General features: G+C 40.5%; 1 protein-coding gene across 14 annotated transcripts in view; it reads right to left on the bottom strand.

The window, feature by feature from the left end:
* The window catches only part of ANK2 (ankyrin 2), a 598,819-nt gene that overhangs the window by 381,124 nt on the left and 200,391 nt on the right, over positions 1-17,304 (bottom strand). For 5 of the 14 annotated variants that reach the window (XM_030564746.1, XM_030564748.1, XM_030564756.1 and 2 more), the window contains exon 1: positions 837-1,019. The exons of 2 other annotated variants lie outside the window; for them this stretch is intronic. In XM_030564746.1, coding sequence (XP_030420606.1) covers positions 837-920 — 84 coding nt within the window. In that variant the 5' untranslated portion in view covers positions 921-1,019. Of the gene's footprint in view, positions 1-836; positions 1,030-17,304 lie in introns of those variants that run through there. 7 more of the 14 variants (XM_030564736.1, XM_030564738.1, XM_030564740.1 and 4 more) reach the window with 3 other exon arrangements.

The following is a 17,304-nucleotide window of genomic DNA, read 5'->3' as shown; positions in this document are numbered from 1 at the left end:
TGTAGAAAAAGAGTGTCTTGGAAACTGGGTGTGGCTGTAGAGTTTTACCTTATTGGTTTTCACCACTGAAGTGCTACAGGGATCTATACAAAATACTGAACTGTATTTTTTAAATTTATTTTATACCTTCTGTTTAGCCATTTTCTTAAACCAACATAAGAGGTACAGAACTTTCTTGGCAAATTAAATGAAAGGTAGGTAAATCCATTTGCAGGCAAATTTGCAGTCATTCAAAAAAATAAAAAAAATAAAAGTTAAGTCAGAGACGACATGCCCAGGTGTAAAATTTCTTCTGTCACAACTAATTGCCTCTATCCAAAAAGGGACATACTGAATCCAGAGCTGAAAGACATTTGCTGTCTAATGAAGTCATTACGAATGCAACAAAAAAAGGCAACTGCTTGTCAAAAAAGCCTTTCACTTCACTGCCCAAATTGGTTAACACAACATTATTAGTTCACCTTTCAAGACAGATCATAAACTCTAGGATTTTCTCTCTCACCAGGTTAGCTACGGAGCCATCCACCACTGGCAGCAACAAAATCCCTTTCTAAGCTTCACATACATTGCACACCTTAACTGTGTACACACCACAGTATCTCAGCCAGCTGACACATTATGAGCTCTATATTAAACTACAATGTTATCAACAAACAAACAAACAAACAATGTCAATGCTGCCTGCCTTTCCCTCATCTATGGAATAAGAGTTATAGACATATCTCTGCGCTTCAGCTAAAGAAGCTGGATGCTCCAGCATCCCTAGTCTCCAAGCCACTCCTACAGTATTGCTCTGTTTCCTCACACAAAATTTTTGCTGTCTCCGTTCACATTACCTTCTTGGGTCTTTTCCTCCTCTGATTACTGCCATTGTACTTCTCCCCACCATCGCTTTTCTGGGCTGCTTCTCCGTTCATCATTTTGAACAGTTTTGAAAGCAAAGATCTCTGCCATTAAACCCTCCTGACTGTACAGACCATTAGTGAGCGTGTCACTTGCTGGAGAGGAGGAGGGGTGTATATGTGCGCGTTTGTGTGTGTGTGTGTGTCGGTGGGGGAGGGAAGAGGGCGCACTGGGAGGGTAAGCATGATGGTGTTGCCATGGCAGCAGCTGCCACAACTGTTTATCTGACTGCATTGTTAAATCTGATTCAACCAATTACCAACAGAATCTGGATGCTTTACAATGAAAAGCCTTGAACTGAGAATGCCACGGTCTAGCACAGGGTGCGAGGATCAGCATGGTGACTGGTTGATGCTTGATACAATCTCCTTTTTGATGAGATGTGAGAAAAAGGCTGAACAACAATCTCTGTATGTGATTGCACTACAACGCAGAGCTGATACAAGGCATATAAGATCATTGTAGCAACTTTGCAGTGCTTCCTAAACCCAAGGGGGTACATTACATTTTATGCAAAGGCAGGATGCATTTGGCAAAATTCTGCTTTCAGTTGCGCACTGGTGTAAACCCAAATCTAATTCTCCATGGAGTTACTCTGGATTTGCGGCATGGTTACTGAGAGCATTCCAATTTTGGAACATTAAATTCTGATTACACTTATTCGGTTCCACTTGAAAAGAAACCCACAAAGATGGAAGTTACATTTAACTAATACTTTCACTCTATCAACTTTTCTTTCCACTGAAGGAAGAAATGAATGTTAGAAGCTAGACCTTCTCTTACCCCATACGCCTGCTGTCACAGACTCTTGATTTGTTTTATTCTAATCAAAGAATATAAATCAAATTTATGAATACATTTTGTTGGATCCAATTCTTAAGTGGGCAAAATTCCCCATTTCCAGGTGCCATAATACTTCAACAACAGTTTTCTGCCTGTGTTAGGACAAGAGCCCTGCGTAGACACCAGTATTCTATCCCACCTCTCTAATTCATGGATTAAGATTTATTTATTACTTAAATTACAGTAGCAGACAGAGGCCCCAGTCAAGATAGGTTCCATGTTGTACTAGGCACAGTAGAAACACACATACCCTTGTCCTGAATCCCATGCACATTAGCGCAGTCACTGCTGTAACATCAATAGACTAAGAAAACTACATGTGGAATTGTTGAGATTAAGTCCAAATACTACTAAAGTGGTTTCCACAGTGTGAGCAAATAGTTCATGTTCTAAACGAAATCACTCCCATCTTGTTTGTTTTGAAAGGACTAGATAGAAACATTCAGAAGTAAATGCATGTAGGAATAGCAAAGAAAGTTCTTTATTTCTTCCAGTGAATATGCTAATAAAAATACTGTTCCACTTACTACTGAACAACAAAACAGAGAAATTTTCCCTCCTTCCTTAACAGTGCTAGGGTGAGGGAAACAAAAGAAAGAAGTCACTTTAACTGCTTACTCCGTGGAGGAGGAGGAGGGGTGAAAAAGAGGAAAGGAACCAATGAGGCATGAATGTGCAGTTTCACAATTAAATCAGCTGCTAACACAATGAATATTTGCGTCATAACAATATGTTCAATATGTAACAGCAGTCTGCAACTCTTTATTTAGAGCTACTTTTAGGTGACTTCTCTTAGTAGAAGTAGGAATCTTCATGCTGAAGTAAGGAGAGGGATGACTCGAATGAGGCAGACATGATATTACTTAGCATCCGTTATGCCATAATTAGAGCTGTAATTTGTTATGGTAAATGTTTGGGAAAATCATGGAGTAGTCATTTGTTATTAGTGTCAGACATTCATGGAAATCATTTGTGAAACCTAGAAAGACATGGACATACTTTTAACTCATAAGCAAAATACCCTTGTATGCTAGAGTTATTTTTAAATGCTCTATCTTAAAAGCTCAGCTGTTTTCCTTTTCGGGCCTTTTCCCCTGTAGATCTAAACTTTTAAAACTTTCTGTTTACATCTATATCCCAACTACAAAACTGCTCCTTAGGGTAAGATGTGCCCTTGATATGCCTTGAGATGAGATACTTGGTGTTGGTTTTGTTACTGTATGACTTTCTCTTGCAAACCTCACAAAAACTGGATAAATTTAAAAACATGGATTTTTAAACTATGAAAATCCCAGACAGATAAAAAATATTGACATTGGAAAAAAACCACACACTGCATCACTGAAAAAAACATTGCAGTGATGCAGTTTGACTTAGAAAGACCTCTCTCCAACTCTGAGGCTTGCCTCCGACCCCGAGAATACAGATGCTGCTATCCCAAACTTCACTCTACATTCTACATCTACTGTCATCTTCCAGCTGAAAAAGGAAGAGGAAAACACAGCTACCAGAGAACTCTGTGACAACCAGGGTAACAGGCAGGAAGTCCCAAGAGTTATTTATGGTGAAGGTTTAAGCCAGATAAAAGAGAAAGACTAGGGAAAAAACAAGGCTAGTGCCACTGCATTGTGGCCAGGCATCAGTGAGAGCTTTTGAGATCGGGTATGTGTGAAGCAGGTTTCTGAGATTTTCACTTTGATTAGGTAGGCTTTCAAAAGTTCTCACAGCTCCACCTTCACATAAGCTTTTGAAAACCTAAAAAGCTAGAAGACCTGATTGCAAACAAAGTAGGATTGTTATAAATTAAGCATAGGTATTTTGCTAGTGACAGTGTGCATTTCTTCTCAGATGTTTTCCCTGTTCTGTTAGTTTATAATGGCAGCAGTGCAGCATCACTCTTATGGGAAATCACGGTACTGTGACAATATTCCAAAAGGAATAAATTGAAAAAGTTTATTGTGACAAGCATATCAAATACCTATTAATGGGACAAACAATGCTAGAAGGGCCCAAACTTGCTGAAGGATGAGAGCCTCATTAACCTTAACTGCTGTTTGCCTGTTTTCTCTATGTCTGGGAATTCATTTTTGGCAACAGGATCTTACATGCAGTCATGGAAAATAATGTTCACAGACTGTGACATGTTAAAATTTCTTATATCCTTTTACCACAGAAATACAATATGAAACTTAGTAGATAGGGTGTCAACCATCTTACTGTTTATCACTGAATGTATTTTATGTGAACTAATATTGCCTCACTTGGCTCAGATAACTTCAAGCCAAAGAGAAAGGATGCTGGATGTCCCACTTATTCCTCAGATTCTTCAAGCATGTCTAATATACTCCTAGATAACAGATGGCTGGAAGAAGCCCCAGGTGAAAGAGATTTGCTAGTCCCCTGTTTATATCTTATGGGGTCCACTTCCCAGAGCACAATGCATTAGCTGGCAAAATGCTATACAAGCTGTCAGTCTTTTAACATAGGAGGCCCTTGAAATTATATGGTACAAGGTTTGAGTAGTTAACTCACTAACAGTGGAATGCTTCAATCACATACATGATAAACACCCATCAGCTTCCAAGAGGAAGTCTGACCGCAAAGCAATTATGAGATCAGTGGTTGGTGACATACGATCACCAGGATCCCATGAATGAGAGTTTAGGTGTTCAGATGGAACAGTGAAAGGAAACTCTCCCAGGCATATCCCCTTGTAACTAGTCTTTAAATATATTTAATATGAGATGGACCCAAACCAGTAATTATGACAATGGAGAATTTAGCTAGTTGGTTTCTTATAGCTAGCTGTAGTCCCTATGCAGTCTAGAATTATCTATGAAAAACTAAAGGAAATAGTATTCCATGGAGAGAGAGCAGTATAAAATCATACCCCTTCAAACGACTTTAATGGGGCTGAATAAATCCTGGTTTCAATTTTGTTCACAAAGCTGCCAAAGGATTACTCATCCAGAAGTCCCTAAAAACGTTCAACATCAAGCAAATTATGGAGCAGTTCTTTGAAAGTTCCTTAACAACATGCCAGCTAGTCCCCATGAAAGTGTTCAAGAATCCTCTTGCAGCAGAATTAAATCAATCCCTGTAATCTGATAAATGCTCTCTTAGTTTGTGAGAAATGCTTTCTTACTGAATTGCTTGTTTTGTTTACAATCCTAGGAACTTCATGCCCAAAAACATTTGCTTTGCCACTTGAGCTGAGGGAGAATTTTCAAGAGCTGTCAAGAACAGTAGTCCTGATACAGCACAAATGCTGTCCAACATATCAACCCATCCATATATGGCAAGTCCCATTTCATCTCTACTTTTAAGAGGCATAGTACACTTCACCAACACTCTCAGAACTGTGATTGTGGGCAAATTTTCATAGCTAGGTGCCTAAAATGAGGTGCCTAAATATGAAGTGGCCTAATTTTCAGAGGCACCAAGCAACCCCACCTCCAAGTGAAGTCAACATGAGCTGCATATGGTTCAGCACCTTTGAAAATCAGGCCATTGCTATTTAGTTGTCTATGTATGATTTTATGAACCTAAATTCAGACACCCAGGTTTGAAAATATTAGCCACACATTTCAGAGCAATTTACTAACCCAACTGTATGCCCAAGGAAACCTTATTGCTACAAAACAAGTTTTGATTTAGAAGTCCTTTCTATCATGGGATTTGAAGGCAAAAATGCTTAGTTTGGGAAAATAAGGTCAGGGAGAGTAAAAACTAAAAGTATACTTTACTTTCTATGCAGTAAGGAAGGGAACTTAATTCAGCTGAGGCATGGATGACAACAGTAGCACCCAAAGAAAAAACCCACTACCATTAAACAGGGCAAGACAAAAGTCTATCCTCTCAATCTTCTGTTATCAAACTGGACTAAACAAAAGACTTCCTATCAACAGATGATATTCACCATTGATGGAGTCATAGGAGGTAAAAAAAGGGACTGGATGATTTCAGGGGACTGGCACAAGAATATGTAAACTTTCACCTCTGAATCAAGTCATAGATATCTGATCAGTGTTCCGTTACCTTTTTAAATGAGTGGTCTCAGTCAGGTGTTTAGTGAACAGAAGGCCACTGAGAACCAGTTACTGGGCCCCATCTGAAACACGTCAGTGGCAGAATGATAAATCATTCAGCCAGTGACCAGTTTCCATAGGCACTTAAAATAAGTAGTTAAGAATAAGTAGACAAAGTGTCCAATTGGCGTCAAGGAAGCTGCAGTGATTTACACCAGTTGAGGATTTGGCCCAAGATACAAAGGGAAGGCTACTGCTAGGCATGACTTTAGTCTCTTCTGAATCTACTAGCAAACTGGATGCTTTCCATTAGCTGACGGTGCATCCCCCTTGTTTACTGTGAAATCAGGTTTCTCAGATATATCTTGTTTTTCCATTTTAATCCAACCAAATTTGGGAGCCAGTCATCTGATGACTTGCCTAAGATTATAGACAAATGTGATGCATGAGAAGAATTTATGAAAATAGTAATAATGGCTGAAAAGCATTTTGATAGTTCTTGAAGGTGAGAGAGTTAGTATTTGTCAGGAAGTTCTTTTCACGTGTTGTTCTACTCACCTGCTAAAGAATCTTTTCTTCCACACTAATAATCTTTAGCATGCAGCTGACAACCTTATCCATGACAGTCTGTTAAGTAGAGTACTAGGTCAGCCACCCACAGGAGAAAGCTGGCATGTTGTCTTTGAATCAGGGATCTAAGAAGGGAGCACCACTGTACTCTTCTGATTCCTGAATGTACTTTATACCAGCTTTTCCTTTCAATTGCTTCAGAGTGTACCTCAATGTGTTTTAAAGTATGACATAATTTAGGAACCGATATTATAATGAAACTGTGTAGGCAAACAGGATAATCATTAATGCACTAAACAATAGCTCTCACAGCCCTGGACATTATGGGCAAACATTAAGAACTTCTTTGGGGATCAGAATAGATAAGACAAATAATATCCCAAGTGTTAGTTACTACAGAACTCAGGTAAAAATCAGATTCCACAGCCGATTCTACAACAAACAGCAGAGATCATAGTGCGATCAAGGTAGAAACTGTGTTACAGCTATCCCCCTATTCCATTTTGTTTCTTACAGCTGTCCCCATACTCCATTTTGTTTTTGTTCTCCTCCTGTGGCCGCCCCTCCCTGGCTGTTAAGTTGGTTGACAAGAGCCATTGCCCTTCTCAAAGGGATGGCCACTTGTGCTCTGTGCTAAGTGGGACCACTGCCCTGTTCAAAGGATTAGTCCTGTTATCACCTCGTTGAACCTGGGCTCAGTGTAGGGCAGGCAATGTCCAGAGCTGCAAGATCTATTGTGTTTTTAAGATCCTGGGCATGAGTCATAGGCCTCATGTGCTTTTGAGTCACCTATTGCACAGGACTCTGCCCAGGCATGTCTCTATGCTCACCTGCCTGGTTTTTCCCTGTGCCTCCTCCCCTGTGACAGAGGAAGCCTATCAGGATTACTGGTGGGAAACTGCCTGAGTTTGCCCTTGCTGCTTCCCACCCGCCCCCCGCCCCGTGTAAGTTCCCAAACCCTTTGCCGCTTCTTTCCTTTTTTTTTTGGGTGTCCCTCTAGCCCTTCTTTACACTTCTCTGCTGCCTCTCCGTGTATCCCCTGTGTTCGTGCCCCCACTCCTCCGCTGCCCCTCCCCTACCGAAGATCACCATCACACTGCTCCATTTGTCTTCACCCCACTGCTCCGCAACTTCCCTGAAGTGCTCTCCGCTGCTGCAACCTGCTTCTTCCATCAGCCATCTCCCCCATTCTCCACGTGCCTTCCCATCGCTTACACGTTCAGCGCCCTCCCCTCTTGCTGCTCCTAGACTCCCCTTAAGTGTGCTCCAGCTGCTCTCGTCTCCCGTACCTCCAGCCCACAGGCTCCTGAAGACTGCTGCTCTGGGCTTCAGAGTCTCTTGCTGCTTGCAGCTGCACTCTCCTCTCGTCAGATACCACTAATCACCCACTCCCCTACCCCCTCCTGTTTCTTGACCCAGCTTTTAGGTACACTCTTGCTATCACAGCCTCACAAATTAAGTCAGTAATTTTCTACATTGCATAATTTCACTGATCACCCATATTGTATTATTGCACTGTGACTCACATTTTACTTGTGATTATAACACCCCATTAGTTGCCTCCATTTTTCTAATATACTTTGTATACCATTTTTATACAGAAGCTACCATTTTATTTTGCATTTTCTTTTGGGTACATTTTGCATTCCACATTGTATCTAGAGTTGTTCCTATATAAATTTAAGTTGCTTATTGACTGTACTGTATCCCATTGTGCTGAACCCCACTTACTGTACCCCACTGTTAAAACTCCCTACACTGTTCAATAAGAAGAACCCCCCCATCACTGTCTATTGTAAACACCTTATACACCCCATCCCATTGCATTTCATTGTTAAATTCCCACCACTTCCTTTTCCCTTTATTAAAGAAATTAATTGGCACCCCACCTGTGTGGTAATTGCTCCCCAAGATCCCATATACCTGCAGGCAGGGACAGAAACAATCCCAAACTATTTCCTCTGGTTTTCCTCAAGCTTTTCCACTCCCCATCCCCCACCTACACTTTTCTTTTGCAATAACAAAAAGAATAACGAACCTGCTATATATATCTCCAAACTAGAAGAACTTCAAATAATATATATTTTAGCTATTGGCAAACTGGTAGCAATGGTACTTTTGTTTCTTTAATGGATCAAGTTGCCTTCCCCACACTTACTCTAACCATGGGAAAAAACATAGGAAGTGACATCAAGTTTTACATGAGCAAGAACAGGATGGACCCCATATGTATGAGGTTAAGAAAGATCAAACGATTTAGTTAACTGACATTCCCATTTGGCCTTTAATTTGATTTCCACTATATCTTTCAATATCAAATAAATGTTGATTTCCTTTACAATGAAAATCATTGATACAGAGGATGTGAAAAAGAAGTGAGTTTTGTAGTTTGATAAAGGCCCACAATAATTTGCTGAGCTTTTATTAGCTCAGTTATTCAGACAAAGGATTAATCAACTAATTGATGCTCCCCTTTTCCAAAGCAAATTAGATTAAAGAGATGTATTTGCATCCATATTGTTGGTTTTATTGCTTAAACTACAACACCAACAGCTTTTTCACCTAGCCTTTCCTGATCCCTAGGAAAGCCAGGGACTCTCTTTCTCTACCTGTTATTTGTTTATACTACACATAAGCATGGTGGGTTACTCATCTATAATTGGGCACTACTACAATACAAATAATCAATCACTCCGTAAAATGAAATCCACTCTCATTGAAGTCAACAGCAACACACCCATTTAATTTAATCCTGTCTGTTACAGCTATCCCCCTATTTCCCCATACTCCATTTTGTTTTTGTTCTCCTCCTGTGGCCGCCCTTCCCTGGCTGTTAAGTTGGTTACCAGGGCCACTGCCCTTCTCAAAGGGAGGGCCCCTTAAGTTGTTTAACAAGAGCCATTGCCCTTCTCAAAGGGATGGCCACTTGTGCTGCATGCTAAATGGGACCACTGCCCTGTTCAAAGGGTTAGTCCTGTTATCACCTCGTTGAACCTGGGCTTGGTGTAGGGCAGGCAATGTCCAGAGCTGCAAGACCTATTATGTTTTTAAGATCCTGGGCATGAGTCATAGGCCTCATGTGCTTTTGAGTCACCTATTGCACAGGACTCTGCCCAGACATGTTTCCATGCTCACCTGCCTGGTTTTTCCCTGTGCCTCCTCCCCTGTGACAGAGGGAGCCTATCAGGATTACTGGCGGGAAACTGCCTGAGTTTGCCTTTAAAAACAGACATTTTTGAAACCAACATCAGAAAGGTTCCTGCATTGCTGCCTGGTCTGATCAGCCAGGGGTTCTAGGGGGGTCCTTTCTCAGCTCTTGTTTTATTTTTTGAGCGTACCCCCATTTTTTGAACCCCCCCATGAAGAACGAATTGCTACCTGAGAGATATCCTGATTACTGAGACTGTACCGAGCCCTCCTTGCCTCTTCTGATGTTGCTGCTGCTTCTGCCTTTGCCGCTGCCTTGGGGACTGGTAAGAATTCCTCTGTAAAACTTTCTATACTTTTATTTTATTACTTTAGCTGCTGGCTCTATTTCACCAGCACACAGACTCAAGCTAAACCTTGGTCTCTGTCTTAAAACCTCTCTTAAACTCCGCTTTGCTGCTAAAAAATAAGTTTGTGCTACTGCTAAGCTCTGCTCCTGTGGGCTTTGCCTTGAGGTTCCCCGCTTTCAGTTATATCCCTTGGCTTCAGCCACCATCCCTTGGCTTCCTTGGGAGCTGAGCCACCATCCCTTGGCTTCCTTGGGAGCTGTATCCTGGGCACATACCACTCTGCCCTCTGTGACTTCCCCATAGCATAAGGTGCACCATAGGTCTTGTTTTTTTAGTTTAATAAGTCATAGCTTGTTAAGATTGTAGAGCTTGTAAGTTCACCTGCCTTGTTATAGTTTACTGTTCTGTTGCTCCGTATAGTTCCTTGTTATAGCTTTGCTTAGAATTGTGATATTTGTTGTTTTGCCTAGTCGTTGGTTAAGATAGATAAGGTTTTTTGCTGCTTCAAATTCGTCTTCCCGCTGTCCCGATCTCTCCCTGAACTTTCCCATGTCTGTTTTTCCCCCCGCTCCAATCCCCCCGTGTGCTCCTCCGTGTCTATAGACAAGGTTTTTGCCGCTTGAATTCGTGTCCGCTTTTCCCCCGCTCCAATCTCCCCCTCTGTGTGCTTCTCCGTGTCTCCCTGTTATAACTCCTTGCTGTCCGAACCCCTGCGTCTGCATCACGCTCCAAACCTCCCAAACCCCTTGCTGCTTCTCCCCCTGTGAAACTTCGCAAACCCTTTGCCGTTTTTTTTCCTTTGTTTTTGGTGTCCGCTTGTTGCTTAATCTCTCTCTAACCCTTCTTTACCCTTCTCCGCTGCCCCTCCCCTACCGAAGATCACCATCACACTGCTCCGTTGTCCTTACCTTGCAGGGCTTCAGAGTCCCTCGCTGCTTCCAGCCACACTCTCCTCTCATCAGTTGCCACTAATCATTCACTCCCCTCCCCCCTCCTGTTCCTTGACAGATTATATGCTATCCTAGCCTCACAAATTAAGTCATTACTTTTCTTTTATACCGTTACATTGCATAAATTCACTTATATTCACATTTTACTTGTAATTATAACACCCCATTGGTTGCTTCCACTTTTCTAATATACTTTGTATTTGCATTGATACCATTGTGTTACATTGTGTATAAGGCCACCAACCACTTAATACATTCTATCTAAGATTGTTGACCATTTTATATAGAAGCTACCATTTTATTTTGCATTTCTTTTTGATAAGCTTATTGACTGTACTGTACCCCACTGTGCTGAACCCCACTTACTGTACCCCACTGTTAGAACTCCCTACACTGTTCATTAAGAACCCCCCCATCATTGTCTATTGTAAACACCCTATACACCCCATCCCATCGTATTTCATTGTTAAATTCCCAGCACTTCCTTTTTCCTTTAATAAAGAAATTAATTGGCACCCCACCTGTGTGGTAATTGCTCCCCAAGATTCCATATACCTGCAGGCAGGGACAAATCCCACAGGACAGGCATTCAGCCATTACAAAGAAAAACAGCGAAATGGAGAAACATTAGAAAGATATCTCATATTCAAGTTAGGACTTTCCTCTGCAACACTGGTCTATTTCATCCATGTTTATGCCACTTCTGGGTGGGGGAGGTAATCCCTAACACACTGAACATATTAGACCACTGATCAATCTTTCACTGAATCCAGAATCGAACCTTTCATTTAAAGTATAAAAATGCATTTAATGGTTGCTATCACTAAAGCACTTGTGTGTTCCACTTGAATAAATGCAAATGTTTTCTTTCTCAAAAGGCAGATAGTCGTATTTTGTTAATAGTGTCTGTATTTAATATTGGGAAGAATCACTAATCATATTCATTAATTGTTCTGCACTTATTAAATGGCCTGTATGGAATGATCCTCTGGGGTTTTCTTGAGTCTGCCTTGAGAGGTTTCTGGTTTCTACTGGTTACCGTGATCTGAACCCTGAGGGCTGCATCTGTCCGACCATGATAAGGAAAGAACAACAGAGTAAATCACTGGGGGTGGGGGAGAGAGGGGAGGAGAGGAGACCAGACCAAAACTATGATTTATCACTAAAATCATCAAACCAAGCCAAAATCAGAGGTAGGGGAGAAGGGGAAACGGTAAGACATTTATTTTTAATTATATCTTCAGTACTGGACAAATGGCATTTTAAATTATTTCTATCCCTCAAGAGGAATGCTGAAGTTAAACTATACATAATACCCAATAAATCAGGACTTCTACATGGTTATGAAAGAGTCCTCTAAGCAATAATCATTCTCTCCACAATAAGTGAAGCACAGAAAAAAACAATAGCAGACCCACAAAAAGACAGGAAGAAAAGCAGATCAAGTCAGTGGCTCTGGAGTGGATTAATTTAGTCAAAAATAAAAACGATAGAATAAAAAGGAGACGGAAAACAGAAAGAACTAAAGTAGACTATAGGTAAAGAAGAGATACAGGAGTAGGTATGCAAAATAGTCATTAAAAACAACCATAATTAAATAGGTATTATAAAGCAATCAAAAGGTACATGTCAATCACCATATATAGACACAAAAGACAGATCCCATGTTGCTGTTTTCCTATGCCTAGCACAGAAAAGGATGGGTCAAGTGGGAAAATTCAGGCCCCTTTGGAACTTGCAAATTCTGAGGCCAGCTATCAGCATAATTTAAAGCAACCTAAGGACTGCTCTAAACTGCGCCTTATTGTAGTGGACCATAACACCAGCAAAGAATAGCTGGAGTGCAGTGTTTCAGCCATGCCTTCAACATGTCCTCTATGGTGAGGGAAAAAAAAGGATGCTAATGTAGAGCCACTGCCATCCTATGCTAACCAGAGAAGCTGGGTTATCCTAGAGGGGCTGGTTTTGTCACATTTAAAGTTCCTTTACACCACTTCAGCAACATAAGAGACAGAGCAACTGTTGCATATTACCTGTAACTAGAGATTAATTTTGTTATATTTAATTTTAGAGGTGTTTCCACATCAATAAATTCTTCCCTGATAAAGAAAACCTAATGCTCACAATGCTGCAGCCAATGACAGAGTGCTGGCAGTTGATGTGGGATCAGGTCTTTAAAGTTATCAGGACAGGGATGTTGGAATTTATCAAACACAAATAGTTTAAGATACACCAGTCACTCCTAAACTTTGTGATTGAAAGCGAGGCAACAAATAATAAGTCACTCAATCACTCTTGCGCCTTTCAAATGTACAACAAAAATCTAGTTTTGGCCCAGATCCTCACCTAGTGAAAATCGACACAGCTTCACTCAAGTTAATGGAATTGTACCCCTTTACAACAGTCAAGAATTTGGCCTTTTCTGTGTATGTCACTATCAGTTTGGAATGCATGTCCCAGTAGAAAGATTCCTTCCTTTGATGGAGAATGTTTTCACTTTGATTAAGACACAATTTTCCCATAAAAATAACACTATTGCATTCCATTTAAGAACTAAACTTGCACTTGGAAAGGTTTGGTATGAAATAATTTTCCTTCTGGATTTATACCATATCAATATGAATGACCTTCTGGTGCATCCAACTCAGGACAATAAATCATACCCCATTTTACAGCAATCCTCACTCTCTAAAGAGATACAATTAAAGTTGTCTAGATATACATTGCACCTATTTTTAAAGTAAGCCAGGTTAAATAATGTTGGTCAGTTCTGCATTTTTTCCTTTCTTCGTGTCAGCACCAAAAGCAATGGACAGCAGCACAGAATAAACCTGTTTCCCTGTACATTTTTAAATGTAACCAGTTCACCCTTTGTTTCCTTCAGATACACAAAAAAATTACACGATGATGCATCATGCAGCAGAGGAGTCAAACACTTCATTTATCAATGTGCTAGAAAGCCAGGAAACATCTTCAGTGACAAATTCACTTGGGTGACTCATCTCCCCAGCTGTGTATCTGCTGTTGTCAGGGGACCTCAACACAAAGACATCTAGCCCTTTGTTCTTTGTGTATGTTGTTAACCCTTTACAGTATGCTTGTTTTCTGTATCCATTAGCCAAATAGAAATAGAGTGAATTATACAAAACAAAAATTGCATGGAGAAAGAGTTGTTCCAAAGCTATTATGCAAACACAGGCATTTAATAAGCAACAGTTGGGAGAAACCCACAGGTTTGGTTTCCATCTTGGAGAAACAATGAGTGACAAACAGTGAGTCGTTGGCAAGGGCTAGGAACAAAATCCAGCAGTCCTCTATCCCAGTCCATTTCGAGAACCCAGGAGTCCTCTCTGCCAGACCACTGTTCTTACCACCAGCCCACACTCCCTCCTTCACACTGATCTTCATTACAATTATGCTTGCACTATTGGGGGAGGGGTGCAGGAGTGGAGGTCATTAACTAAGACAAAGTAAAACCACTTCTGTACCAGAATTTCACTTGTGAGTTTGTCACTGGCACCGACTTTTCAGTTGTTTCACGAAAAAACACATTTTACTTTTATTTTGGAATTGCTAAGGATTGATGCATGTAGGTTTTAATTATACAATACATACTGCTCTACAGAAATGGCAAGGAACATTTCTAAAGAAACATTTTCTACCCAGGACTATGATTTTCTGTAGAATTCTTCTCAGCATGTATAAATAACTTAATGAATGCCCAATTCAACAAAGCTATAAATTGAAATAATTTTAATAAAACATTCATAAAAGTTTATCCATTTTCAGATAATGCAGACATATACTGTAGAACCTGGGTCCCTTCTGTGTTAGAAATGAGTGTAATTTAGAGTACCCAAGTCACCTGATTCACTAGATCAGCTCAAGTAATTCTGAAATTAACTTTAAAATGTGATTTGTTTGTTTTACAAAGGCCCCAGTCACTTTGCAGTATAATATTAATTACTCGTTTGTTTTACACAGATCAGATCTTGCTTTAGAGCTAGCTGCATTCCCACTGCCTGCCAAGTTGTTCAGAAGAACATTTGTTTGTGAATATATTGCAGAACTCCCCAAAACATGTACATAACAGAGATTCCCACACAACTAAACTGCCAGTCAAAACTGAGACAAAAACAATAAGCATGTTGGAATGCATAAAAGTGCAAAGGAAATTCTTTCATGACTTGTAATATTCTGTACTTCAAATAAATTACAACCTATCAATTGAATGCACCATTTTCTGTGCAGGGAGAGCTGCAAATCAACCATTTGCATCAGGCATCCATCCATTCATAAACACTTTTTCAGGAGAGCCAGAGCTAGGCATAAGTAAGCTAAGCAATTGCTTAGGGCCCCGGGCAGCTCAAGAGAGCCCCCTTATTTGCACTGTGTGTGTTGTGTGGGGGTCCCCAAAATATTCCTGCTTATACTCTGTAACTTGTTGTAGTTGAATTTACATGACCACACATGACACCACTGTTTAGCAGACAAACCTACAGTCCTCTCTTTTTAGAAAGGCAAAAGAATGGGCTCTCAAGCACCTTAAAATCATCATGTTGGTCACATGCCATCCGGCGATTGCTATGGTTACCAGACACCTGGTGTGGATACTTTCTGACTAGCATTCCCTCAAGTGCTTTGGATTTTTGGTTTCGGTTTTTCAGTTAGTTAATTTGTTTATGTTTTATTTCAGGGTGAACAAGAAGAACTGATTGTGTTTGTCTGGGGAGGCAAAGATTACCAGAAGTGAATTTAGAAGTTTTCGTGCAAAAGACAATGAGGAGAAAAGATCATTTATGTCACAGGATCTCAGTTCATTTGATTTACATTAACTATGAGAAAAGTGTGTATTATCATAATAATTTCTTGGAAGGACCATAACAAAATAATGAACAATGTTTATATTAAGCTCTGTCTCCTTGCCATGAATTATAATAAGACCATCAGAAGAAAATATAAATATTATAGGCAGGGCAGGTAACACCCCGTATTATTGATTGCCAGATTGTTCTCAGTTGCTTATAATTTTATCAAACTTTAACCATTTGGGATGAAATTTTTCATACCAAGTGTTTGTCTCAGGCTAATTTTGGGGGGAAGTTTCCGCTGAAACAGTTCAGCTGTGACCAAGAACACGGCTAAGAAAAATACGTTGTTTTTCCCGTGTTCAAAAATTCTGGAAACTTTTTCTTTGAAAACCTCTATCTCACCCACTGCTTTTGAGCAGGGATTTGAAATGTGCTATAAAGTTGGCCTTTTGCTTCCCTTTGAAAAAATTGCCATTGGCTAATGCTCAGAAGATGTCTTCGATTTTAGCAGCTAAATTCCCAGAAAGTTCCATCCACACTGCTCCAGTCTGGCGCTAAACAGGACTTTCCATGCAGGTCTGGACTGCTGTGGACCATGCCAGGTCTGGGCCTGATCACCTGAACAGAGAACGGGGAGTTTATCTCTCCCATGCACTCCGTGACCCACATGTTAGGCCCAGGCAGCTTAAAGGAAGAGGCAGAATGGTTTGAATACAGAGGGGACAAGAGCTGGACCTCAAGGGGAATGGGGGAATAGACTGGAACAAGAAGCTTGGGGAAGCGGTGGCAAGTGGGACTAGAGGCTGATGGGGAGAGTAAATCTGGGATTGGGAGCAGCTGGGCTGAGGCAAAACTGGGACTAGCTGGGAGACTGGGAGTCAAAACCAGTAAAATGGAAGGGAAAGAGGAGAGAGGGTGTGACACTAGCAGACCAGGTGCCAGTTCTTGCCAAGGCTTTAGGCTTCAGCTGAGCACTGACAAATTCATTGCTAAAAACCAGTCTGTTTCACCTGGTGTGGTCAAGATAGGTACTGGATTTATAACAACGTGCTTAGACTTTATGAAATGCTTGTTAAGTTGCTGCATGCATTAATCTCAGTTATAATATCTTAAATATTACCTGATAGCATGTGATATAGTTTTTGCTTTGTAACTGAAAAAAATGTTTGCTCAAATTATGAAAACAGTCAGTAGGGATCATCTCTTGCCCTATCAAAACTAAACAGGCCACTGTAAGACAAGCTGACAAGAAAATTTTTCATCTTTCATTGTTTGGACTTTCTCAGGGCCTGAGCTATGAAACAGAAGCAGAGATCCCCGGGGTAGCCTTAAAAGACATTCAAAGCTGACAAATTACTACAGTTCTGTAACCTCTTGAAACCACAGACTAACTCATTTATGTATATATATTTGCCTGCTTTAACCTTGTAATAACACATTTATTTTCTTAGTAATAAATCCTGAGATAGTTTACTATACAGGATTGGCAACAAAGCATTGTCTTTAGTTGAGATCTAAGGTACGTATAGACCTGGGACTTGTCATTTGAGACTGAGACTAACCTGAATATGTTGTGACCTTTAGGGTATAGCAACATCTATTATTACTAAGCCCAGCTTACCTGAGTGGCAAGATAGACTGGAATGATGAAGGGCACTGTCTGTGACTCCATGGTAAGACTGGTATACTGCTTAGGAGTTCA

Source organism: Gopherus evgoodei, chromosome 5, assembly GCF_007399415.2.
Source record: "Gopherus evgoodei ecotype Sinaloan lineage chromosome 5, rGopEvg1_v1.p, whole genome shotgun sequence".
Taxonomy (NCBI): domain Eukaryota; kingdom Metazoa; phylum Chordata; order Testudines; family Testudinidae; genus Gopherus; species Gopherus evgoodei.
This window is presented reverse-complemented; position numbering and strand designations above follow the sequence as displayed.